At 33.3% G+C, this 27303-nt stretch overlaps 1 protein-coding gene across 1 annotated transcript; it reads left to right on the top strand.

Moving 5' to 3' along the window:
* The first annotated feature begins 9036 nt into the window (after nt 1–9036).
* LOC141668969 (tyrosine decarboxylase 1-like) lies at nt 9037–10842 on the top strand. The gene has a single exon (XM_074476034.1). It carries the CDS (start codon nt 9107–9109, stop codon nt 10703–10705), a length of 1599 nt encoding a protein of 532 aa, XP_074332135.1. The 5' UTR covers nt 9037–9106; the 3' UTR covers nt 10706–10842.
* The last annotated feature ends 16461 nt before the right edge of the window (nt 10843–27303 follow it).

The following is a 27303-nucleotide window of genomic DNA, read 5'->3' as shown; positions in this document are numbered from 1 at the left end:
TCTAAGGCCTTCTTAGATTCCCACCAATAATTCGCTTCTCCTTTCAACAAGTAACTAGCAAAATCAGTCTTTTGGTCATCACCAACCTTCACGAGTGCAAATGCTTTCTCTATTTCTTTCAACCAAGTGGTAGCCTTAATAGGATCTGCTGTTCTCTCAAATTCGGGAGGCTTAACCGACTGAAACTGCTTGAAAGTAACAACATGTATAGCTGGTGGTATCTGGGGTTCAGGACGATGTGGCTGTTGTAACATTTATTGTTGAATCTGTTGTTGTTGTTGCTGCATCTGCTCCTGTATCATTACCATATATTGTTGCATCAGATGGAACATTTGGTTCATGGGATCATTGGTCCGTTCTTCAGATTTGCTGTTGAAGGTTTCGGTTCTAGTCGTTCTCTTTGGTGCCATTTTCTGATAATAAACAAATGATGTCTTTTTAACAGTTTATTAAACAATTGACAGTAGGTAAGAAAACAATTTATCCTATATTAGCAAAATTTATATAATGGTTCGGAAAAAAGAAAAACAGTTTGCTTAATATAAAACAGGAAATGTAAACAGTTAAATGAAATGATTTTTTTTACATAATTTAAAGTACGAAAAGCTGTAAAACAATAAAGTAAAGGTAAATGCTGTAAAACTGTAAAGACTGAAATTTAAATAAAAGAAAATTTGAAAAAAAGTTCATTTTTATATATCTAACACCAGCCTCAGGTGTGAATGCTTGATATACAAAAAGTCTCGCTCAAGTGGTCATGGTTACTGCTACAAGTCAGGCTACTACTACACACATACACTACTACCCATAATATACTAGCTGCATCTATGTACATCAGTCATCTACACTACATCTGTCTCCTGCAGTTAGAACCTCAAAACCCTGGCGGTATACGCCTCAACTCATCTCGGAGTACCTGAACCACTGTCTGTGCTAGACAGAAAACCCTATAAAACTCCGCAAAGGAAGGTGGCCCGTCATGTGTCAGAGCATCTAACTCAAATGTAGCACTCATCAGGGTAGACTGTAACCTCTTCCTTATCATATAATCTGGCTGTAGTGCGGTTAATGGTCCTCCGTCTCTCTGATCAAACAAATGCATAATCTCTCTATACTGAGCTCTCCAGTACTCAGCATCCTCTCTCACCACACTGTAGTCATGATACGGTACCATATATGATTGTGCAACATGACCTACTCACTCCTGTGACGGAACCCTATGCATCCCTGCAACACCCTGCCGTGGTAACCCCAACTGTAACTCTATCTCATGCTTACCCATACCCTCAACTGGAACCATATGGAATATCTTTGGCTCTGAAGCATGTACCAGAATATAAGGTAACACTACTGGTGGTGGAAGCTCTGGCTCAATCCCTGGTATAAACTGATGCTCTACTGGAAGTGGAGGTGGAAGCATCGGCTCAAAGAACTCTAGTGGATCAAACATCTCTACTGGATCATGAATCAGATCTGGCACTGGTGGTGTTGGCTCCTGGGGCAATGGTGGATGAGGTGGAAGAGGTGGAAACATGTACTCAGACACTGGTAGAATGACTGGTGCAACTGGTCCTGTAAATGTCCTCTCAGATGAACCCTAATAACCTGACGACGCCATCTGATAATATACCAAAGAAAGAAGAAAGGTCACTAAATAATTCCTAGAACATATACTTCCCTATTATAATCTTATCTAAGTCCTTACATTACTCTTCCTATTTGACTATTCCTATCCTATGTGATCTCCCTATCTTATCTTAATCCTAATGTTCTTGTTTTCAGGGACCTAACCTATAACTCTGATGCCAAACCTGTAACGCCCTCCAAACCCGGGGTATAAGTCTGGGGGTTACTAGCTAATTACCAAACCTGTACAATCTGAATAACAATAATAATGAAATATATCTAAACCCCTTTAACACTAACCACGATTTTTTTAGGTTGAAGTATGAAAACAAGAACCACTAACTACTTTATTACAAACCAAATTTAAAATCTTACAAACTCTCTTTATTACAAACCATTGTCTAACTGGTTTTAAACTAAGTTTATCTTTTATTCAAACACACACACTAACTATTTACACTCCACCTGTTCGGGCAACTCAAAGCTTTCTTCTTAGATTGAGATCAACACCTTAAGTATGAGAGGATCCCTAGGCTTGACCCGCTTCTTTACCACTCGAGTCCTGATGGGTTTCATATTCTTTCTTAACTGAAAACAATAAAGTGAATAACACAAAAAAGGGTGAGCCAAAAATTGCTCAACAAGTCCGTAAAATATAAACAGTGTTAAAGCAGTTTAAATGAATCATTAATCTGGGTACATCTGCAAAGACATAACCCTGCGAGAATAGAAAGAAGGCCACTACTGGCGAATACAAATGAACTAAAATGGACACAATTTCGCATCTATACCCTGCTGATCAGCCAGGATACAGTGTAGATCTATATCTCCCTATATAGATCCAGTCTGGCACCCAGGCTCTACGGCCCATCTCAAGGATCTAGTTATATCCCGGTCCTTAGGATCAAGTAAACTTAATCCCAAAATATCACTATCCAGTCTATGGAGTAGTAACCGGAACAATCAGTATGCTTTGATATATTATAATCACCAAAATATAGCAATGTGTATGTGTAACAATTGGAATATGAATAAGGAATTCAAAGAAAAAGGAGAAATCAAGAATTGAAATGAAATATGAATAAGAGAATCACAAGTGTATATCAGTTTGTATGAATAAGGATCAAAAGAGTGCAAGCGTGATATGAATCTGAAGAAATATCACTATTCTGAAATTAGAATAGGAGAAAAACTTGCCTTCTACGCGACTCACTTCAGATATGTCACCTTTGTCTATCACCGGATCAACCTGCCTTGCTGGCTTGGCTTCTGCTAGAGAAACAGACTGATTTAGTCATCTCATACTTCAATTGCGTCTCAAACCGACTTCATGTCATTCCTATTGTCTACCCATGTGCGTATTATTGACTCATATATTATTTATTAACAAGCAAGACTCGATTAACCACATAGTACACATAAGCACACAAGCCACATAGTACACATAAGCACATAAGCCACATAATCATTTTTATGGTTAAAATAATTTTTAGAATCAAAATCGACTCGCTGTTCGCTTAACCGATCATTATCTGACCCGTTTCCTATTTTTCGGGATTTATCGGATTCGTCTCTACACGCGATTCGGCTTATAATCAGATAAATATCAAAGGTCAACTAATTTCTAGAAGAAATTAGGTTTTATTATTATTTTTAATGAAAATAATTCATTTTTCTGAGTAAAAGGGCTTCGTTTCGCTCGGATCGGATTAACGATTTAATTAATATCAATTAAACAAAGAAAAATCAATTTATTATTCATATAAATAATTATTACTAATTATTAAACCCTAAGATATTTTTTTAAATAATTATTTAGGAAAAATCAGAACTAAAAATGATTTTTCTATAATTTTTGGAATTAAAATAAATTTATTATGATTTATTAAAAATTATTTGATTAATTATAAAAATAATTAATCATTTTTAAATAATTAATAATTAATAAAATAATTAATAAAATAATTAAATCTAATTTTTAGAAAATATTTCATAATTATTTAAATATAAATCAATTATTTACATAATTAATTAATCAGTTTATAAAATAAATAAAACTGATTTTTATAATTAAAATAAAATAAAAAATAAAATAATTTCCAGAAACATTTTTCAGAAATCAAACTCTGACAGAAATGGATCAAAACCGGGTTAATTAAACAGGTCAAACGGGTCAATTCCGGTTCATGAAGAACAGGACCGGAATTTTTCCAGAAACCGGCCACCGGAGCAGATTCCAGCGAGCCAATTTCAGGGCAAAAACGACTGGGTTTGGTTCGTTTTTCACAGGGTTTCGATTCCAGTTAACTCTAGCAATTCATTCCCGGCCAAAACAGACCACAAACATCACAGAATCACCATCTCCGATCACAACCGCCATCAACTCTGGCCAAAATACGAAATCACAGAATCGTACATGAAATCAAACGTTCTATAGTGCAAATTAAAGCTAAGAACACATATAATCAAAGCCCTAAACTTTCAAAAACCAAATATTCATAGAAATTACGGAGTTGTGATTTGAAAATTAAGCATAAACCCTAATAATCGTGAATCACTATTCCAGTATCGTTTATTCAATTAAACACCATGAATCGAATGTAAATCATCTAACAAATCTATATCAATCATCAAAACATCATAATAACCCTAAAATCAAAATGCTCTAATTCGAATATACCCTAGAAATCGAAAATCAAAAATTACGAATTAAAACATGAAATTGATGCGAGAAACAGAAAGAACAAATCAAAACCTTCGATTTGAGTACTTGAATCACACAATTTGATGCAGAAATCAGCTAGAAATCACAGCTTGAATTCTTGACCCAAACTGGTTCTTCCTGACCCGATTTCAGAGAATTTTGTGATTTTTCAGAATTTTAATTAATTAATAATAATTAGGCTATTTATAGTAGTAAAATTAATGCTCCTAATTAGAATTAAGGCCTTAATTCTACATCTTTTAAAATTAATTGACCCCTAATTGTATAATTTTTGAGTATTAAAATTTAATTTATAAATATTTTATATATACAATATATATGCTAAAATTTCCCAAAAATTGTGAATAATACAAAAATACAAAGAAATGGTATAAATGAAAGTCCTATAATTTTATAAAAATAAAAATGTGATTTTTTTGTGGTTTTTGACACTTAATGGGGCCCGGAAATTTCATTTTTCGCGAAACGAGAAAACTTGTAAAATACCTAGATGTTCAGAATATTGCGATGGTACAAGCCATTTGATGAAAAATAAAGCCCATTATTTTATTTGAAATATCAGCTATAAAATCATGATTCAGGTCGTATAACTTTTGATATGGAAGCTATAAATGCAAAATAAAATATCTAAAAAATACCCTGAAAATACCTGAACGATACGGAATGCACGTAACACATAGCAATTAGGGTTTTACAGCTAATTACACATAAATGACACATTAATACACATAATTTATTATAAATATAATATAATACAGACGTTACAGTCTCTTGTTCAATATAATATGTATTATTAGTGTAATGTAATTTCATTTTGTAGCAACAAACACGTTGTTGGAGAGAATGTCCAATCGGTGACATCCTTCAAATGATAAAGGGCGTGAACTTTTCATATAATCAAAAATATTATTCTTTTTTTTCATTTTTCTTTCGCATCATTTTTTGGCATCATTCTTTCACAAAACAATGTGATGGTTAGCACCCCGCTGACTTTACTAACTTCACAATAAATATATATATAAAAATTTATTCGTAATTTGGAATCAAAAATAAAATTAATACCCTATATTTTATGTGATACCAATTTTTGACAACTCAAATTGACATTACATATTATCTCACTTGACATTCCAATAACATTCCAAACAATTTCCCTGTCAAAAAAAAACATTCTAACAATTTCACTATAATAATAATAGTAATAGGACTGTCACGTCATGTCACGTCGTGTCCATGATATTAAAACTTTCGTAATATTCATTGGTATTGCTCTTACACCACCTCTTTCCAAGTCATACAATATAACTGTTACTTGCAGTATTAAAAAACCTAACTTTATAGAATAATTGAGTGGCATGTTGTGGTCAAATTTGATATCGAAGACGGTTCGGTCAAACACCGAACCGAACCGAAAATCGAATTATTGTTTTTTCTAAAACCGAACATAATTGATGATAAATAGGAACCAAATTGGAAACCGAACCGAATTATTTCGATTTATTCAGTTCGGTTTCTAAAAAACCGAAATAGTTAAAAAATCTGTTTTATAATTAAAAGTTACTAATAAAAAACCAAAAAAATGTTTAATTATACTATAAAATTGCAAGCATCTTTTGATTATTGAAGATTAAAGATCTAAACACTAGTTTATAGGTCGTCTTACGGTACTACTACTAATAACTAATAATATTAGTATTCATATGTATATTTTTAATAAATATGTTATATATAAAATATTATACAAAATAATGTATAAATATATTTCGGTTAATTCGGTTTTAACCGAACATGTATTATGAAAACCGAATAAAACCAATTTTATTTCGGCCGAAACTGAAAATCGAAATAACCAAAATTTTGCAAAAAAATAAAATCAAACCGAACCGAAATTACCCGGTTCGGTTCAGTTTTTCGGTTTCGGTTCCGTTTTTCTCATCCCTAATTGGAATAATTAATATTGGAGTCCAAGTCAAAGTTAATTTATCCCTCCAAAATTTCAAAAAAAAAAGAAGAAAAAAGCTCAAAATATCCCTGCAGACATCATTTGTATCTGATTCATACATTCCGATATTCATAACTTTACTCCTGATATATATCCCTCCAAACCTCAAAAGAAAACGAAAAATCCCCTCGGAAGTTTTCACAGTATATACGACTACCGCTCGAGCACAATTACACTTATGTGCACTAGCTGACAAACTATGGTCTATGCCTGTCAAGTACACACGTAATAAAGACTATCATCAAATCACTTCACGAGTTAGAGAGCCAACATTACATTGTTATTTATTCATAAAAGAGTGTAAGGTCATCTTCAATAGTTGTGATCCAAAAATTTATATTTGGATCACCAACTGATTTAAATAATAATCCAAATTTTTAATCAATTTTAAAAGTGTGATCCAATATTTGATCCAAATTATTTTTTATATATAATAATATATAAATATCATATTAAGCAATTTTATCTTAAATTTATGATTTAATCATTATTAACAATTTATATAACATTTCATAAATAGTTAAATCTGAAAAAATTAATACATATAAAAATATTAAAATTGTGCACTTAATTCAAGAAAAAAAACATTCATTGCAATAATTAACATACAAAATATTATTTATACACATTAATTTTCCGAATTAGTATATTTTTTCCACAAATACTCAATTAATACATCTCTACGTGCAATATGTGCTTCTTTATTTTTTATTTTTCTAAAACGGTTCTTGGAATCGAGTATTTTTATCAATCGGAATAGTCTCAACTTCTGGATCGGGCACTTCTGACTTTTCAATGTACTTCTATTTAAATTTTAATAAAATTATGTTTTCTCATTATTTTAAGTTTTAGTTTAAATATAAATTTTGTTAACTATTAATTATATTCTGTTATTAATTATAAAATTAAAAAATCAAAAATTAATTTAAAATCTCATAAAATACAAATAACAAAACTATTATTTAATATTAAACTGAGAATTTGGGGTAATCTGCCCCCAATATAGATTTTTGGATCACTGTTAAATTTGTTGTTAGTACTTATTTTCTGATATTAGTAATCAAGCACCTAATGCCCGTACTACATATATATAGATATGTAGTATATGGTTCTTTCGAAATATTCCTACCTGTTCAGAATTCAGGATCACTACCTGTTCGGGATTTGAACTCAGTTGAAATGAGGATTTTTTTTAAAAAGAATGTTTTTGACATCAAGAAAGATGAAAACATATCGCTTAGAGTGTATGTAAGGAATATAAAAGCAGTGCAGAAAGACAACATAGGATATGTTCAGAAGATCTTTTCACGTGTTTAATCTTAATCATGATTATTAGAAGATAATGACGAGGAAGTGTTATGAATTGATGGAAAGACGCGTGGAGAAATGTAGGTTGCAAGATATACTTACCAATATGCATGCATGGTTTAGTTGACCTAGATGAGTTTTTACTCACTCTGCAATGGTTTAGGTGACCTAGTGCTTACACCAAGTGTAATGTGTTTCTTGTTTTGTAGCGCGGAACTACGGATCTAGCTCGTTAAAGTCATACCACTATATTGTTACTTGTAGTAGTAAAAAACCTAACTTTGTAGAATACTTTTGTAGAATGTTATGGTCAAATTTGATACAGTCCATTATTGGAGTAATTAACACTGGAGTCCAAGTCAAAACTAATATATCAACTCTACTCTTATTGGCACACACCAAACACTCCTAACCTAGATAAAATTAGACCTAGTTGCAAATCCAGGGGCCAAAAATGAAAAAAACATGCAGTCATGCATCCAAAAACAATAAATATTGTATTAAGTATGCCCATGTAGCTACCAACCCACCAAAGATTCGCTAACTTGTTTGGACTTTGGACTAATTAAACATTCGATGATGTTGCTGTTGGTAGGTGAGAGTGAACCTAGCGGGAGTTGTTCAGTTTGCGGACTTTTCTTCGCTAATTCCTTGTTTCGATATTATTATTCAAGAATATATGTTTCGTCGTTTGTTTAGTTTTATTTTATAAAACTACAACTTGAATGTTTATTAAATAATTAATTTTAAGTTTGTCAACTTTTTGTAGAAAAACAAATATTAATGTACACGTATTCTCGTGACCTATATATAAAATTTAATATAAATGATTGAAATATTTAAATACATAATTTAACATCTTACCAATAACTCGTTTGAATATCAGCCAGACCTGAGAAACACTTGAGCTTGAGTCTTACATCAGGTAGTAATGAACATTTTGTATTCCTATTAGGTATGAAAATATATATTTAACATGACATATTATAAATAGACTACATATCACCTACTCCCTCTTCGTCATAATAATTAATGGGTCTTACAATTATTTTTTATTTTTTATAATTAAGAAAAAATTACCATTATGTCTATTAGAAAACCTGATGGAGTGTAAATAACCCCTCTTTATTTAAAATATTCTGATTTCACACGTGATATGTAAATGTATATATGTCATAACCCTTAAAAGTAATAAAACTACTATAAAGAAAAGATTTACAGGGTAGGTTAGGGCTCTATCTTAAGACCGTTGAACTTGAGTTGGTGTAAAAGATTGTAATAAGTACAGCTAGCTAGTCATTGCAGGAAATGTAAACCAAAAAAGATTAAAAAATTCTACAAAAAAAAAGCTATAAATACAAGGCGGTTCTTCAAACCTCAATCAGCCTAAACTTGCATTGTAAATTGTTATACAAACACAAACACAAAAGCAAAAGCAAGAAAAAATGGGCTCCGTCGATAATCTCACCGAAAAGTTAGCATCTAAATTCCCTATGAACACACTAGAGCCTGAAGAATTCCGAAGACAAGGCCACATGATGATAGACTTTCTTGCTGATTACTATCGCAAAGTCGAAAACTATCCAGTTAGAAGCCAGGTCTCTCCTGGTTATCTTCGTGAAATTTTGCCAGAATCTGCACCATACAACCCCGAATCTCTCGAAACAATTCTACAAGATGTTCAAACCAAAATAATCCCTGGAATCACACACTGGCAAAGTCCAAACTTCTTTGCTTATTTTCCTTCCAGCGGTAGTACTGCTGGCTTTCTCGGGGAAATGCTTAGTACTGGTTTCAATGTTGTTGGCTTTAACTGGATGGTTTCACCTGCTGCTACCGAGCTCGAAAATGTTGTCACCGATTGGTTCGGAAAGATGCTTCAACTTCCCAAATCCTTTCTTTTCTCTGGTGGTGGTGGTGGTGTTTTGCAAGGGACCACTTGCGAGGCCATATTGTGTACACTTGTGGCAGCTAGAGACAAAAACTTGAGGCAACATGGCATGGATAATATTGGCAAGTTAGTTGTTTATTGTTCTGACCAAACTCATTCTGCCCTGCAAAAGGCTGCCAAAATTGCTGGGATTGATCCCATGAATTTCCGTGCAATCGAAACTACCAAATCCTCAAATTTCCAGCTCTGTCCTAAGCGACTTGAATCGGCTATTTTGTATGATATGCAAAATGGGCTAATTCCCTTGTACTTGTGTGCCACTGTTGGGACAACGTCATCAACCACTGTTGATCCTTTGCCAGCTCTTACAGAGGTGGCCAAAAAATACGATTTATGGGTTCATGTTGATGCTGCATTTGCTGGAAGTGCTTGTATCTGTCCCGAATTTCGACAGTATCTTGATGGCGTGGAAAATGCAGATTCATTTAGTTTGAATGCACACAAGTGGTTTTTGACAACATTAGATTGTTGTTGTCTTTGGGTGAGGGATCCGAGTGCTCTCATAAAATCTCTTTCCACGTATCCCGAGTTCTTGAAGAATAATGCTAGCGAAACAAACAAGGTGGTGGACTATAAAGACTGGCAAATAATGTTGAGCAGGCGATTTCGAGCACTTAAATTATGGTTCGTATTGAGAAGCTATGGAGTAGGTCAGCTGAGGGAGTTTATAAGAGGGCATGTAGGCATGGCCAAGTATTTTGAAGGGCTAGTAAGCATGGACAACAGGTTCGAAGTTGTGGCGCCTAGACTATTTTCAATGGTCTGTTTCAGGATTAAGCCATCTGCCATGATCGGAAAGAATGATGAAGAGGAAGTAAATGAAATAAACCGAAAGTTGTTAGAGTCGGTGAATGAATCGGGTCGGATATATGTGAGTCACACGGTGTTGGCGGGGATTTATGTAATCAGGTTTGCCATAGGAGGAACCCTAACAGATATGAGCCATGTAAGTGCGGCTTGGAAGGTGTTACAGGACCATGCAGGCGCCTTGCTTGAGGAGGATGCTTTCATGTCTAAGAAGCTCGGGGACCATGCTGGCGCCTTGATTGATGATGCTTTCACGTCCAATAAGCTCGTGAATATATTATCCTAAAATGGACATCCTTCCATAGTTCCATGTTACCCTCTGGTTTGCATTATCAATTGTTAATAAAAATAAAAGTATATATATCTTTTAAGTTTGTAATGATTTGATTTGTAACTGTTATAATATATGGATTTTTTTTCCAACGTGTGTTCCTAGCTGTGATTAAACTTTCAATGTGCGGGGCAAAGAGCTAATTAAATTGCCTGGATTTGTATTCCTACTTGTCTCGTCGTATTTGTTGAGATGTGTTATTTTACAAAAGTTGGGTTCTTTTTTATCTTCAAAGTAACACATTTTTCTAATTTTATAGGTTAGGTTTAACATTTAATAATATAAATTTCTTTACATTAATAATGTATTTTTTTGATTTGAAGTTTGTTTTGTTCTATTGAACTGTCATTTCTCTTTTTTCTAAGTGGTTTAGAATTTGTTTTATGCAGCTCATGGATAATAATTTTATTCTCTAACTATTCTTTTTGTATCATAATTTAGTTAATATTTAAACAATCCATATTTAGTGAAATCCTAATAAAAGTAATGGTATAGTCTACGCTTTTGCATATTATCAAATATTAATTGCAAAGGTGAAAAATAGGTGGCTCATATTTTTATTTCGCCTCGGGCCTTATATATTATATGTAACGGCATAGGTTGATGGTCACCTTTTTCCTCTTTTGCATATATCGGTATCAGATTTCAAGGTGTCAAATTATGTATTTTTATACTCCCACCTATTTATTCGTTATTGAAATTTCTCTTCAAATTTTTACATTTCAAAAAATTTAAAAAATAACAAAGTTTTTATAAATTTTAAAATAATTATATCCATAACTTCTCTCCACTTTACCCAGTTTATACATTTAATATTAATTGATCTCACTATTTTATTTATTTTTTTAACTTTCCTCCACTATTTTATCATTTTTTTTAAATTCAGTGTCCAAATATTTGGGAGGGACGAAGGGAGTATTTATTATCGATTCTCTACAAGTATGCAGTCCCTTTGGCGACAACACATTATCATTTACTTTGGGTGTAGCCAGGTGAAGATCAAATAAGGAGCCGCGGGACACATGTCCCTCAAAAAATAAAATTTTACATTATTTTATTATTAATTTTTTTAAGAAAATATAAAAATGTTTTCTTAAAATTTAAAAATATAAAAAAATATTTTTAAAATTTGCCCGATATCTTTCTAAATTAATATTCTTGGATCGGCCCCGGGATGCAGCTAACATATGCTCTATCTTCCGAAGTGATATGATAACAAGGCTTGCGTAAATATACTGATGGTTTACTTGCTCTAAGTTGGGCTCTCAACAACGTTTAATGTCATGGGGTGTGGGATGATGTCATGCAATGGCAACATGAACAAAATCGGTATTAATGTTGCTAGGGACCATTTGAGTAATTTCCTCTGGGCAATCATAGGTTCTTTGAAAGACATGCGTGTTTGGCTTGTGGTTTTCCCTCATGTGGCCTAAAGCCCATGCCAATATAGATACAGGGACATGCACGGTGCGGGCGGTACATTTTTTTCCTCAAACCGTAAAGTTTGATCAAAATTTTAAATCGTATTCGTACCGCTTATTCTTAAAAACCGCATAAAATATCCCACGAAAAGGTGATACGGTGTGGTGCGGTTCACTGCGTTTTATATTTTAAAAGTTTGAAAAATTTTAATAAATACAAAACTTAAAGTTAATTAAATTTCTGAATATTATAACAAATACGCCAATATTCTTCAATAATACAAATTAGAAATTACATACCGTAAAGTTTAACATTGAAACTTGGCTCGACAATGTGCACTATTAAATAGTTGGTTTTGTACCCCGTGCCTCATTGTTTGTGAAGAAACACAAACAAGATGATCACTACGCAATAATTGGTCTTGCAGAAACAAGATGATCACTAAGCAAGTACTACCAGTATGTTAAATGGAATCAGACTTAATAAATGGAATCGTGAAATATAAGTATTATATATATATATATATATATATATATATATAAATATATAATATTAAATATTACAGTGTGGTTTGAACCGCATTTCAGAAATTTAAAACCACAACCCGCACCGCACCGCACAGTTTACTAAAAATTTAAACCGTAATTGTACCATGAAAATAAAAAAACAGTTTTACGGTGCGAATTGATGTGATGCGTGCGGTTTTTGCGGTTTTCTGCTTACCCGTACATAAAATTGTTTGACTAATTTTAAAAACGATAATATATCTTTTCTATATATAATAGCACAACAAGGGGATAATATTTTGAGATTAAAAAGTCTCATTGAAAAGACTAAACTACCCCTATTTTTAATATTTATATAAAAGTTGTGTTTTGTGGGAATCGAACTCGAGTTGCTTCATTCTTCTATACAACCGCGTACCACTACACCATATTGTCACATGTGTTTTTTATCATACACATAATATGTAAGTGTGCTAAATAAATATTTTATTTAACTTTAAAGATAGCTACTTGAATTCCGCAAAAAAATTGATAGTTACTTGAATATTTGTACAATTAATTTTAAAGAACTGAATTTCAGATATAAAGTTAGGCATAGTACAAAACTGGATTATTATCTTATTTATTATTATTTTTTAGTTTGAAAATATATATCATATATTTTTATATTATTTTTTATTATAAAAAGTAATTAAAATTTACATATATAATTTTTAAAAAAAAATATTGAAAATAGAATCGCCTATATATAAATAATCTAGATTAGTATTAAATATTTAGATAAGTTCGAATTATAATGAGTCAATGAATTTTAGTTTATTTTGAATTTGAAATCAGAATTTGACCCATTATTCAAAAAATACTCGAAATTTGACTCCATGACTAGCCGAAAAACATTGTCATATTCTACGTTTAGTAAATTTAAATTACAACTTCGACGAGAATATCTTACCAATAATGTGAAATTTTTTGATATCTTATATTAATATAAATTAACATGTTTGAGGTATTTATAGGATCAAGTCAATTGATTATTTGTATTAAAATTACTAACTTCACTGGTAGCGCAATACGCAATAGTATTTTGGGATTTGTCCCGATTTTAAAATATTTAAAATTTGATATGGGATCTCATGAGATTTGTTAAAATTATGATGATATATCAAATTGATTTATTTTTTATTTTTTACTATAAAAAACTAGCATTTTAAAAAGAATTCTTTTAGATAAACAATATTTATTGATCAAGATAATATTGTACAAATATTTTGAGTTATTTTAATATTTTGAATTATTCAAATAAAAGTTATATCTATACTATATTGTAGCATTTGATTCAATACATTTTATACTATTTAAAATATAAATATATATATATATATATATTGTTCAATAATTTGAAGGAATTAACCAGTTCAACTAATATTTATAAAACTTTATCGAATTTAAAAATATTTAATTTTAGGAGAAAAGTATACAATATTATCAAATTATTCTATGAAGAAATATTAAAGTTGTAATGAAAGAAACTTAAAAATAGTTTTAATAAAAATATAATTACAATTTTTCCTTCAAATTCTTGAAAACAAATCATGAACATCAATAATAAGTCTTACAATATATAATTTATTTTATGTTACACAATTGATACTCGGTCGCGCAAAAAGAGATATGGATTGTTTTTTTTATCGTAGTTAACCCGCAGCCGCTACCCAGCGCACCGGGTAAACCCTACGGGCTCAGGAGGCATTGTTAGGTCCCAATATGTTTGTAGAAGGGGGGTTGAATACAAACTATACCGTTTAATCGAATAAAATGCGGAATAAAAATTGAAACAAAATTCAAGTTAAATAAAACTTTTATTAAACTTGAAATGTGTTACAACAACGGTATCTTTTACAAGGAATTAATCTCAAATTAATTATCACAAATTTAGAATAAATTCGACATGAACTTTTTCTATTTTTGCAATAATTAGAATCAAATGCTAAAAGCGATTTGAGATTAAGTTCTAGGGATTTTGATCCGCTAGATAGATACACAAGAACAACAAAAGAATTTCTAGTGGATTGGATTTAACAATAACTGCTAGAAATAAATGCTCTGAGAATTTTACAGTAATTTCTCTGCTTCTGTTTGTTTTGTGTTCTTCAGTGGTTGGCTGTGTATTCAATTGTCTTGACAAAATGATTTGCTTCTGTTTGTTTAAGTAAACAGATCACTCGAATTGAATCAGCATGACATTCGGCAAGACAATCCAAAATGAACTAGCAAGACAATCCAAAATGAACTAGCAAGACAATCCTTTGAACTGGTAGAACTTTCGGTAGGACAATTACTTGACTTGGAAAGACTATCGGTAGGATAATAGAATGACTTGGTAGAACTATCCAGAAAGACTTGGTAGGACTTTCGGTATGACAATCCAATTGTCATACCAATTCAAATCTGTTTTGCTGATTTTCTTTTTGAATATAAATTCAAAATCATTTCTGAAAAATGCATAATATTAATTCAGAATTAATTAACCAATTAATTCAATTAATCAATAAATTAATCTTTGCAGATTTAATTTAATTTATTAATTAATTTAAATGACTTAATTAATTAATAGAGAATTTATACTACTCTTGAACAACAACCACTCTTCTGACAATCTTCTGAAAATCACTGAATCCATTTCACCACTTGAATGTTGACACTCGATGTACTGTCTGGTTCATGAATGACTAACTTCTGTGATGTTTCTCCAAGTCTTGATTCTCTTCAGATTAAATTCCTGTAATTAATTGATACCCTGACGAGATCTTTGTCACTTGGTTAAATCTACAATCTTGATTTATATCACCGAGGCTTGATCAATTACTTGAGCTTCTTCCAGTGAATCTTCAAGTCTGTAGATGAACAATATTTCTTAACCCTTTGACAGATGTTACTTTGTGAGATCTCTCCGACGATAGATCCACTATTTACTTATTACATTCTTATTTGAGTTGAGTTAAATCCTCGAATAAACAAATAGGCTTAACATATGCCTTTCAATATCCCCCTATTTGTTTGTTAGACAATAACAACAAATACCTAGAGGATAACTCAACTAACAAATAAGAAAAAGATATAAACAGTAATGCAAAGTAAATAGCAGAAAAGTTCTGGATTATATTTAACATTTTTCAGATTCCAAAAGAAATTTACAAGTGAATACAAGATAGATGTTCCTCTAGCCTGAACATATAACTACATTAGTCTATCTTGATTCATAAAGCTCTAATCATATTACATTGAGTTTTGAGCTAATTGACTTCAGTTGTCTTCTCTTCTGACTTCACCTTCTTCTAAATCTTGAAGCAACTCCTTGTCAAAGACACGATCCTTTTCTGAAGTGAAGCTTGTTGGTCTGACTGGTTGAACTCCAACTGACTTCAGCTTATTCTTGAACTGATTGTACCTTTTAATCTTCTTTTCACAATAAGCTTGAATCAAATCAGCAGCTTGAGTCTTCAACATGGATGAGTATCCGGCAGTTCTTAAATGATGTTCCATCCAGACCAGATGCTTAGCTGAGTAGTCTTTAAGAGATTGTGCATCTAGCTGACAGATTTGAAGACAATCAGACTTAAAGAATCTCACCTGATGAGGATTGTTGACCACTTGAGGACTAGCCCTTCTGGCAAACTCTTTAAGCCTTTCTCGAAGAACTTTATTCAATTCTGAGCTTCTTTTTACTTTGTTGAGAAGAACCCAAATCTCTGACAAAGAACGATTCTCAAACAGATGAAGTGACACCTTGAAAGATTCTTCACTCTGACAATATACAAAAATGCTCATCTCATTTAGGGATCTGTCAAAAGCAGCTGTGATCCTTGAGACTTCAGTCTTGATAACATTCATGTACATGTCATTGTTAGGATTTGAGATTTCCAGCTTGTCAAGAAGATGTAGGAACTGCCTATCATTGTTAGTGCTCAGCTGAGGCATATCAAGTACTCTCCTAGCTTCATCCCATTTTTCACCAATCTTCAGTCTGACATCTCTTCTCCTTTTTTGAGCCTTAATGTCATGAAGACGTTGCTTTTGAAGAGTTTCTGTTCTTTGTATGTCTTTCCTCATGTCAATGATCTGGGAGACCTTTTTGAGTTCAGCTTCTTTTCTTTTCATCTCTGACTGCTGCTGCTGAAACTCTTTCTCAAAGATAGGATCCACTGTAGCTTCCTCTTCCCATTCTCCAAAATCACTTTCCTCTTCAGCTTCAAATAAACCATCTTTATCTTCCAAGACTGGTTCAGTAGGAATGTCAAAAATATCAAAGTCATCCTGTTCTCCACTGTAGTAGACATCATCAGCCTTTCCTTTATCTCCAGCAGAGGTATCTTTTTCTTTTCCCTTTCCACTACTCCCTTTCTTCTCCCCCTTAGTTGAGGGATCCTCTACTGACTTTCCTTTAGAACCTCCATGACCTCCATCACTTCCAGAGCCTGAGCCTCCACCAGACGGCCCTTCAAAGTAAGTTCTTTGTTCTTCATTAGGGCAGTGAGAATTCTTGATCATGAAATACAAGTGTTTCATCCCTTCATTAAGATGTTCCATGCCCGTTTCTATCTTTAGAAATCTGGAAGAGTCCAGTGAATGAGTTATTCTTGTATGTAGAGAGCAGAAGTTAGAAATGTCATCAGCTGATAAAGTTGGAGTTTCCTGAATGGAATTGAGCTTTGGTATGACAGTGGTCTTGAGATCTGAGATATCATTCCTGATGAGTGCAAGCTGATTGTTGACAGAGGTGGAAGAAGAAGACCGTTCAACCACTTGTGCTTTGAATGATTTAGCTTCAGCTTGGCTTTTATCAAGTTCTTCTTTTAAAGCAGCAATTTGAGCTAACAGGTTTTCAGTGTCTGTGTCTGTGTGTGCTCTCACCTTAATTTCACTCGTGTTTGGTTCACTCACCTCACGTGCTTGTGTTTCTCTCAATATAATTGCCCGTGATGAGTCTTCTTGTTGCTGTTCTTCTGTACCTGCAATTAAAATCACCCTAGCCTCTTCAAGAGAGGTCAGTGGTGGTGCAATGGGAATTCGCGAGTCCCGATCTTCAGTCAAATCTATCATTTCATGTGAAATAGATGTCTGAATTGCTTCAGGGATAAATTGACCGAGTTGTCCTCCACTTTCTCCAGATAAATCTACGAGTGGAGAATCCCGTGAGGGAGCCAGAGGTGTTGGATCTGGGAGGGGAGAAAATGACTCTATTAAAGGTGGCTGAGAGTCAGATTTTCCCTCAGAAGCATGTGACTGCTCTTCTGCCGTAACTATGGCAGGCACTGTAACAGACTCTATGTGCACTCCTCGCTCCGTGTCCTGAGTATCATCTACAGGTATGTATGGTTCCATTGTGAGTAATAGAATTGTGCTTGACTCAGTACAAGATGCCATGGCCCTATGGCGAATTTCAATAGATTCATCCTGTTGAGAGGATGTTTCTAGTAACTGTTCAGTGGCCATTTTAAAGTCCATGTCCTGTTGGGAGGACAAGGATGGGCTTTCAGATGCCTCAGTAAATGTTCTTCTTTTCTTCGGAGGAGGCAGAGCTGAGGGTTCATTCACATCCACCAATACACTACTTCCTATTAACCTTCTGGGTAACATTTTAGACAGTGGGGGAGAGGTTGAGATAGGTTGTGACTCTGTGTTTGGCTCTATGACCTGGGATTGAAGCTCTGGTTCTACAACTTCATGGTCAGTCCTATCAACCACTGGGGGTCTTTCAACGGAAGTAGGAATGGAGTGAGAGTGAGGAATTAATACTTGTAATGGAAGAACATCTGATGTTGGAGGAGCCTGGGTGGCTTGAACCACTGGAGGTTGAGCTTGCTGTTCATGACCGGGAAGATTGAAAATAGGTAAGGGAATATAAGTGGTCATGAAAGCAGATACAAGTACTGGAACTTGCATGAATTTGAAAGTTGTGTCTTGGCGGGTGTAAATCTTTTTGCTTACAGGAGGGGGTTCGGTTACCGCGGAGTTAGCAAAAAGGGCTTTGTGCTCAGGTGTGAGAAGATGATCTTCTATAAGCATGAGAAAACGAGCATAGTAACACGAGACCCTACGATTTGTAGAATGATCACGTAAAGCAGTAGTGAGACGTCTCAAGAGAATGGGTAAAAGTAGTTTGCCAAAATTGATCCTTTGATTGAAAACAACCGCAAGACCAATATACTGCAGAGTGAAAGTGATGTTGTGAAAGTTGGATTTAGTGCAGTTGGCAAACACTTTAGAAAGAGTATCGAAGAAAATGTCCCATTCAGACACCAAATTGGATTTTGAAAGTTTGGTTAAATTGATCACCCCCTGATAGTGAATAGCATGGAAAAAGTTTGAAATATCATTTTCAGAGGGCAAATTACAGAAATTGTCCATAGGAAAATTTAAAGCTTGATTGACGACTGTTTCATCAACCACATACTGTGTGTTTGCCACGGTGAATGAAAACGATTTAAAATCATCGGCCACAGTAGAGGTTGTGCAAATCAGTCTTAGCAGATCAACATTTAAAATCACATTTGATTTAATAGCAGAGCTAACAATCGAATGGTCATTTAAAAATCTAATCCATGACTTAAATTTTTCTACATCATATTTATCTGGATTAAAATAACCAACAAGATTATGCGAAACAATTTGGAAATTGAGAGCCATTTAAAAATAATAATAAGACATACACTTTCAGAATTTTAAGAATAATATTAAGAAAATTCGAATTAATTAAATTAATTTAATAATTCAAATTAAATTAATTATAATCGAAAAATTTAGACAGAAATGTATCTCGTTAAAATTCTTAACTCACAAACGCAGATTTGAAAAGCCAAAAGACACAAAACAGAAATTAAAATAAAAATAAAAAAAACTGATTTTGGGGAAAAATCGAATTGAAGTAAAAGAAAAGAAAAAATGGGCAGCACTTCTGTAAGTATATACTTGTATGTATATATCACAGGAGTGAAGTTTTAGTTTGTTGAGTAAAAACTCGAGCAAGGAAGATAATGGAGGAAGATTTGATCTGGTTCGAATATGAGAGATAGAGAGAGAAGAGAGAAAAATAACTGAAGACTGTTGAAATTTTTAACAAAAACAAAAAACTGATTGAATGACTTAACAAAACAACAAAAAAAACTTATAAGTAGACAACCGGTATGACAATTTGGGATAGTCTTACCGATTGTCATACCGATAGTCTTACAAAGCAAAATCAAATTAGAAAATAGAAGAAATAAGAGTAATAAAAATAATAAACACTAAATATATATAACTGGTATGACAATCTGATAGTCATACCCATTGTCATACCAGTATAAAATAAAAGGAAAATATTTATATATAAGGTTTATCACTGGCAAGACAATTGATAGTCATACCGATTGTCTTGCCAGTATAAAACTATACTGATTAACAAAATAAAATACAATTAGACTGAAATGACTTTCAGCAAGACAATTTCAATTGTCTTGCCGATTGTCATAGCAGCATTAAAATCAAAATAAACACACATAAATATATATATATATATATATGTACTGAAATGATTTTCAACAAGACAATTTAAATTGTTTGTCTTGCCGATTGTCATTTTAGTAGAGAGACAATTAAATATTTACAGAAAATATTAACAAATATGAAAAACTGAAATAAAGTCTTATATTAATAGTAAAAATTCAGAAAGTATTTACAAAAATAAAGACAATATTTCAGAATTAATTATTTTCATTCCAAAAATAGATTTCTGTTGAATTTTAGAAAGTAAAATTCATAGAAAATTTTTTTAGTGAAAATAAAATATTCTGAGATATTTAAAATTAACAAGTAGAGTAAATAAAACAGATGAGATAATAAAAATTACATAGAAATAAGCAGGAAATTTTGGAAAATGATAAAATAAATTTGCAAATGAATTTTTCATTTATGAAAAATTCATTTGTAAATTCACTCAAGAACAGATTTCAGATATTCACAAGTTTAATCACTAAAGCTATTCAACATACCCAATTTACCAACTAATTTGGTAAATGTGGATTCATCAAGAGGTTTAGTGAAAATATCTGCTATTTGTTCTTCTGTTGAAACAAAAAATAGTTCAACAGTACCATTCATGACGTGCTCTCTAATAAAATGAAACCTGATGTCGATGTGCTTTGTCCTTGAGTGCTGCACAGGGTTGTTGGTGATGGCTATTGCACTTGTATTGTCACATAAAATAGGAATTTTGTTCAATACAGAGCCATAGTCTCGTAGCTGGTTCCTAATCCACAAGATCTGAGCACAGCAGCTTCCAGCAGCAATATATTCAGCCTCGGCCGTTGAGTTGGAAACTGTTTGTTGTTTCTTGTTGTACCATGAGACTAGCCTGCTACCTAGGAATTGACAACTCCCTGAGGTGCTTTTCCTATCAACAACACTTCCTGCGTAATCTGAATCTGTATATCCAACAAGGTTAAAACCAGATTCTTTAGGGTACCAAATACCTAGATTTGGTGTTCCCTTAAGATATCTTAAGATTCGTTTAACATCAACGAGATGAATATCTCTAGGATCCGCTTGGAACCTTGCACATAAGCATGTAGCATACATAATATCTGGTCTACTTGCAGTAAGATAGAGTAATGAGCCAATCATACCTCTGTAGCTTGTGACATCTACCTTAATGGAGTTTTCACATGGTCCAAGCTTGACAGCTGTAGTTGACGGAGTCCTTGCTGATGCAGAATCCTCTAGATTGTACTTTTTGAGGAGTTCTTTGAGATACTTGGATTAACAAATAAAAGTTCCATCTAACCTTTGATTTACTTGTAATCCAAGAAAGAACTTCAGCTCTCCCATCATGCTCATTTCAAATTTGCTGTGCATTAACTTAGCAAATCTCTTGCAGAGATTATCATTAGTAGACCCAAATATTATATTATCCACATAGACTTGGACTAATATAGTATCATTCTTATGCTTTTTAGAAAAGAGAGTTTTGTCTATGACACCTCTAATAAAGCTATTTTCAAGAAGAAATTCAGAGAGAGTGTCATACCATTTTCTCGGAGATTGTTTGAGTCCATAGATAACCTTGAAAAGAAAGAAGACAAAATCCAAATGATCTGGATCTTCAAAACTAGGAGGTTGCTCTACATATACCTCTTCATCCAGCTTTCCATTCAGAAAGGCGCTCTTGACATCCATTTGATAAACTTTAAAGTTAGAGAATGCTGCAAATGTAAAAAATATCCTGAAGGCCTCTAGTCTAGCCACTGGAGCATATGTTTCATCATAATCAATGCCTTCAGCTTGAGAATACCCTTTAGCTACCAGTCTTGCTTTGTTTCTTGTAACCACACCATCTTCATCTAGTTTATTCCTGAATACCCACCTAGTACCAACAACTTTCTTGTGTGTAGGTTTAGGTACCAGTTTCCAGACTTGTTGACTTTTAAACTGATTGAGTTCATCTTGCATAGCAATCACCCAATCTGGATCAGTCAGTGCTTCCTCAATCTTCTTAGGTTCCATCTCAGAAAGAAATCCTGAGAACAGACACTCATTTTGAGTAGCACGTCTAGTTCTGACTCCAACATCTGGATCACCAAATCAACTCAAAAGGATGAGCTTTTTTCCAGACAGTCTGTCTTGGAAGATTTGATCTTGATGATTCGCCTTGAAATTCATTGGGATGTTGTGTCCTACTAGATGATCCTTCAGCATCTCCCCCCTGAGTTGTTGCCATGTTGACTTGAAGATTCTCCGTCAGTAGCAGTGGTATCTCCATTGTTGCCAAAGTTTCCATCACTATTACCTTGAGTATCATCATGATTAACAGGTTCTTCACCAGCAACAACCTCAGGTTCTTGACCATGTTCTAATTCTGAATCTGACATATCATCAAACTTCAGTTTCTCAGAAGGATCTTCAGTTTGGATACTAGGGAGTTTAGTGTCATCAAATATAACATTGACACTTTCAGTTACTTTGTGTTGATCAATGATATACACTCTGTATGATCTTCTTCCATATCCAACAAAAATACCCTCATATGCCTTTGCCTCGAATTTACCACGACGATCATCTCCATCCTTGAGCACGAAGCATCTGGCACCAAATACATGAAGGTATTTGATAGAAGGTTTCTGTTCATTCAAGATCTCATAAGGAGTTATAATGAAGTCTTTGTTGATTAGAGTTCGATTCTGAGTATAACATGCAGTATTGATAGCTTCAGCCCAAAAGTACATTGGAAGACCTGATTCACTTAACATCGTTCTTGCAGCTTCAATCAATGTACGATTCTTGTAACATCCGGGAAATATCGTGTAATTATTTATATCAATATATGATTATTATATGAATATTATATGAATTTTGGTGAATTATTTGGTGTTTGATACTAATATTTGGATGTTCGTATGTAATAAGATGCGAGTATGTTAATTTTAATATGTCCAGAATAAAACATAGATAATTAAGGTATTTTTGTGGAAAATTTTTGGAATGTTAAATGATGTTATGATGATTTATGAATTATTAATTATTTTCTGATTAATTATAAAAATTATGTTATAAAGCCGGGAATCGTCCGACTTCAATCGTTTTTGCGTTTTTACAACCCGAAACTCTTCCGAAAACTCCTTCCTAACCTAATCTGGTAATTCCGAACATTTTCCGTGTTTTAACTTTTTTGATCCGGGTTACGATTTGACCTGTAGGAGTACCGGTATGAAATTTTCGATACGCAAATCATTTTATATATCGATAAGAACCCATATTCTCAAAAGGCGAGACATTATTACCTTAATTTCGTATAAAGAATTTTATAGGAAGCTCTGTTTTGATAATTATCTAATTCTGGTATTAAAATGGTATCGTCTTTTCAGTTACTTAGCGGCTAAGTAACCTATTTTCGGAACCGATCTGTAAATGTAATTATCAAATTATTAAATAAATAAAATATGTGATGGTTCTGTCAGCTATGTGTTGCTGTATTATCAATTGTTTGTGAATTGTTGGACGCGAAGATTAATTTTATAATAAATTATCGAGTTGTATGCATTTAATTCATTTTAAAGCGATTTTATTGAATATTTATTCTTAAAAATGCTAAAATTGTCTCTAAAATTATTTTATTGTTTTATAATTTTATTTATTATTTTTAGGGGTTTATAAAATTTAGAAATCAATATTTTATTAATTATTTAATTTTAAATGATTTCCTGATTTTATTTAATTGTAAAATCAGTATTTAATTCCAGAATGCTTCAAAAATCTTGAGATACATATTTTATTAAGTTTAGAATATTTCGAGAATTTTAAAATTATTCCGGTAATTTTCTGGCTTTTATTCACTCCCGCATTTATTCGTTAATTCGTTAAAATGCGGATATGATTGGCAAGTTAAAAATGGTTTAAAAATCATGAAAATTTAGAATATTAGTTTTAAATTATATTGAGAATTTTAAATCTGTTCTGATAAATTTTTGGGCTGTTCCTACTCGTAAATTATTCGTTGAAATCAGTAAGTGCGGTACGAGTCAGGATAATTATAACAAGAAAGGAAAAAAAAAGAATACAAAGCCCCCAAATCATCCCTGCACCCCCCCTACCCGCTGCTTTTCTTTTCCGGGCTTTACCCGACTCTCTCAATCTCTCCTTTGTCACCCCTCTTTCTGTAATTACTCTCTACAGTGGTAAGTCCCATGTGTTGTTGGCCTGTTTTTTTTCTTTCCTCTTTCTTTCTTTTGGCCGCCTGGTCCTTGTTCTGGTGCCCCTGTTCCGGCCGCTTCTGCCTTTACTTTCGCCGCCGCCGCCTTCCCTCGCTTTTCCGGCGAGGTGATAGTTGCGGCGTGTGGTTCGTGTCCGTATGTATATACACGATTGATGTGTATATCCTATAATTGTCCCCTATTTCTCTGTTATGATGTTCGGTGTGGCTGTTTTGTGTTGTTTCTCTTCCCTGTTCCAGTGAAACTCGCCGCTGCCGCGCGTGTTGCGCGTGCTGGTAGCGGGACCCGTCCCTGGTTGTTGCTGTGACTGTTATTGCGTATTTGATTTATATTATTTCGATGAAATTACTTAATTTCTGAAATAAATCAGTTATGTGATCGGTGATTCGTGAAATAAATATGTTATTGCGAGACTTATAGTAATTAATTGATGAAATTTACGAAGGATGCCCGATAATTACGAGAACCCGTAAATTTTATCGCCGTCGGCGATGAGCCTCGGCGAGCCGACGGTGGACTATGATGATACGATCTGAGTCCTATGATTTAAAAGACAAAATACGAATAAAATAAAAATATGAGTAAAAACATAAAAATATGAATAAAGGTACGAATACAAATAGTTAATAACTGAATTGTATTGATGATTGGGATTGGCGTCTGGATTGTGAATTGGATGATTGATTGTTGTTATGTTGTGATTGACGTCGATTTGATTTCGACGGGTAGGCGGATAAACAAAGGAGACGCTGCCCGATTTTCGGGAAATTAATTCCGGAATATCGGGAACGTAACCTATAATTATCGGAAACGTCGAATAATCATATACAATTATATTATATGAACTGGACTGCGATTAAGACAAGATAATTTATAAATAATCGATTACCCTGTTTTCAAAACGACGAGTATACGTATTTTCTGAAAATAAATACCGAACCAAATTTCAAAGATGTGAACCATAACTGCTATGTGTATTTCGATAATACATATAAATATGAATTCGGTTATAAAATCATATGGGTAGAATAGGATGACGATTTGATGTTAAGTTTAAGAGGTTATCTGAATTAGGGTATTTGAACCCTGTAGGTTTTAGACGGAGGACCGAGACGTGACATCGGACTAGGAACGATCTAGTGATTAGACGTCAAGATCAACAAAGTTCCAACCAAAGGGTCTGAATGTTGGGATTGTATCGAGAATAGGATAGTAGGTTGACGATAAAGCCAAACGATCAAAGTCGAACCAAAGTCAACCAGTAATAACGGTTAAAGCTTATTGAGGCAAGTATCTCTATCATCACTTATTGTTCAAGTGATATTTATTTTAAATTTTATCATGCAAGTATTGCTTTCCCTATTCTCAGTTTAGAATCGATAAACAGATCGCTGAATTAAATAATTCTGTTTATGCAAATATTCGTGAGTTTCTTTTAAATACTGCAAGTATTCCTAACCTTTCTCCTTAAATACTGCAAACATTTATTCGCTCCTATTCTAAGTTCAGAATAGTTAACTGTTTTATATTTCGCTGCAATTACTCCTATTATGCCAGTTCTTTTAATTATTGTTCCTATAATTCGATTGCTCTCTTGAGCAAATACCCATTCGTTCGGGTTAATTGTGAACCCTAATTTGGGATGTGTTGAAATCAAAATGATTTGATATCAAAATACTCCACGGACTGGATAGTTACTATATATATATAAGGACCAGTGATGAGCTGGATCCTATGGGCCGGAGATGGACCGGACCCTTTAGGCCATAGTTGCCTGGGTGCCCCATATGTTGGTTGGGTCTATGCAGTTGGGTATAGATCCGCACTATCTCCTGACTGATCAGCAGGTTATAGTGCATATGTTGGTTTCTAGTGTTCAGTCCAATTTATTGTTGTTCGCCATTAATGGCATTCCCTCTTGAAATAAAATGTGATTATGGGTTAAAGTTATTCTTTCTTAGCCCTCAGTTTCGGGAAATTACAATGTTTCTAAATATATTCGAGATTCAGATTGTTGCTGCAGCATTAGTTGCTCAGTGATAATTAGAATCTTGAATGAATTGAGATCTTCTTAATTATTCAACCCGTCCTTATCAGGCTGGTTTAGCAGGCTAAGTCTATAGAAACTTAGTCGATAATGATGGATACTGAATAGTTAGGAATTTCTTGAACGTAGTTTTATGAATAGTTATTGCATCCATTGCTCAATTATGAGATGATACCAGAAGCTATTTGGAAAACACACGATCTCTAAAGTTCTTACAAAAATGTCATTATGTCCTAAGTGATTCATAGCAATGCAAATCAAATTGATTTTAAGATAACGAGATATATCCTTCAAATGATTTCGTGTTTCGCCCTTCAAAATATTTCAGAGATTTTGTCTGGAAGTTTTCTTTAAAATTAATATTTGAAACTCAAATTATATACTTGCTGGGCATTTTTGGCTCACTCTTGCTTTGTCAATTCTTATTTCTGCCAGAAACAGATAAGGACTAAAGTGAATAGCTTTGATAGACAGCAGAAGTTAGAGAAGTTTCCGTTGCGAGAGGTTGAAGGTGTTAGAAGAATGTGACAAGAGCATTAGTTCAAAGGTATATATACTTGTATTATAGTTGAAGTGAGTTGTAGAAGGTTAGATTCTTGTATCATACCATGACCTGTAAAAGATCCGAACTCAAGGGGTTATTTATTTATTTCTTTACTTTATGTAATAATGGTTTAGTAACACCAAATCTTGACCCCGGATTTGGGGGGTTACAGTTTGGTATCAGAGCTACAGGTTATTGGTCACTGAAATAAGAATAGGTGAGAGTAGGATAGAAATGATAGGTCGTACAAGATAGGAAAGTCCCTAGACATATTCAGGACAAATTGAGTT

This window comes from Apium graveolens, chromosome 6, assembly GCF_009905375.1.
Source record: "Apium graveolens cultivar Ventura chromosome 6, ASM990537v1, whole genome shotgun sequence".
Lineage (NCBI taxonomy): Eukaryota > Viridiplantae > Streptophyta > Magnoliopsida > Apiales > Apiaceae > Apium > Apium graveolens.
This window is presented reverse-complemented; position numbering and strand designations above follow the sequence as displayed.

Coding starts and splice junctions, on each gene's coding strand:
- LOC141668969 (XM_074476034.1), top strand. CDS start 9,107: ATGGGCTCCGTCGATAATCTCACCGAAAAGTTAGCATCTAAATTCCCT.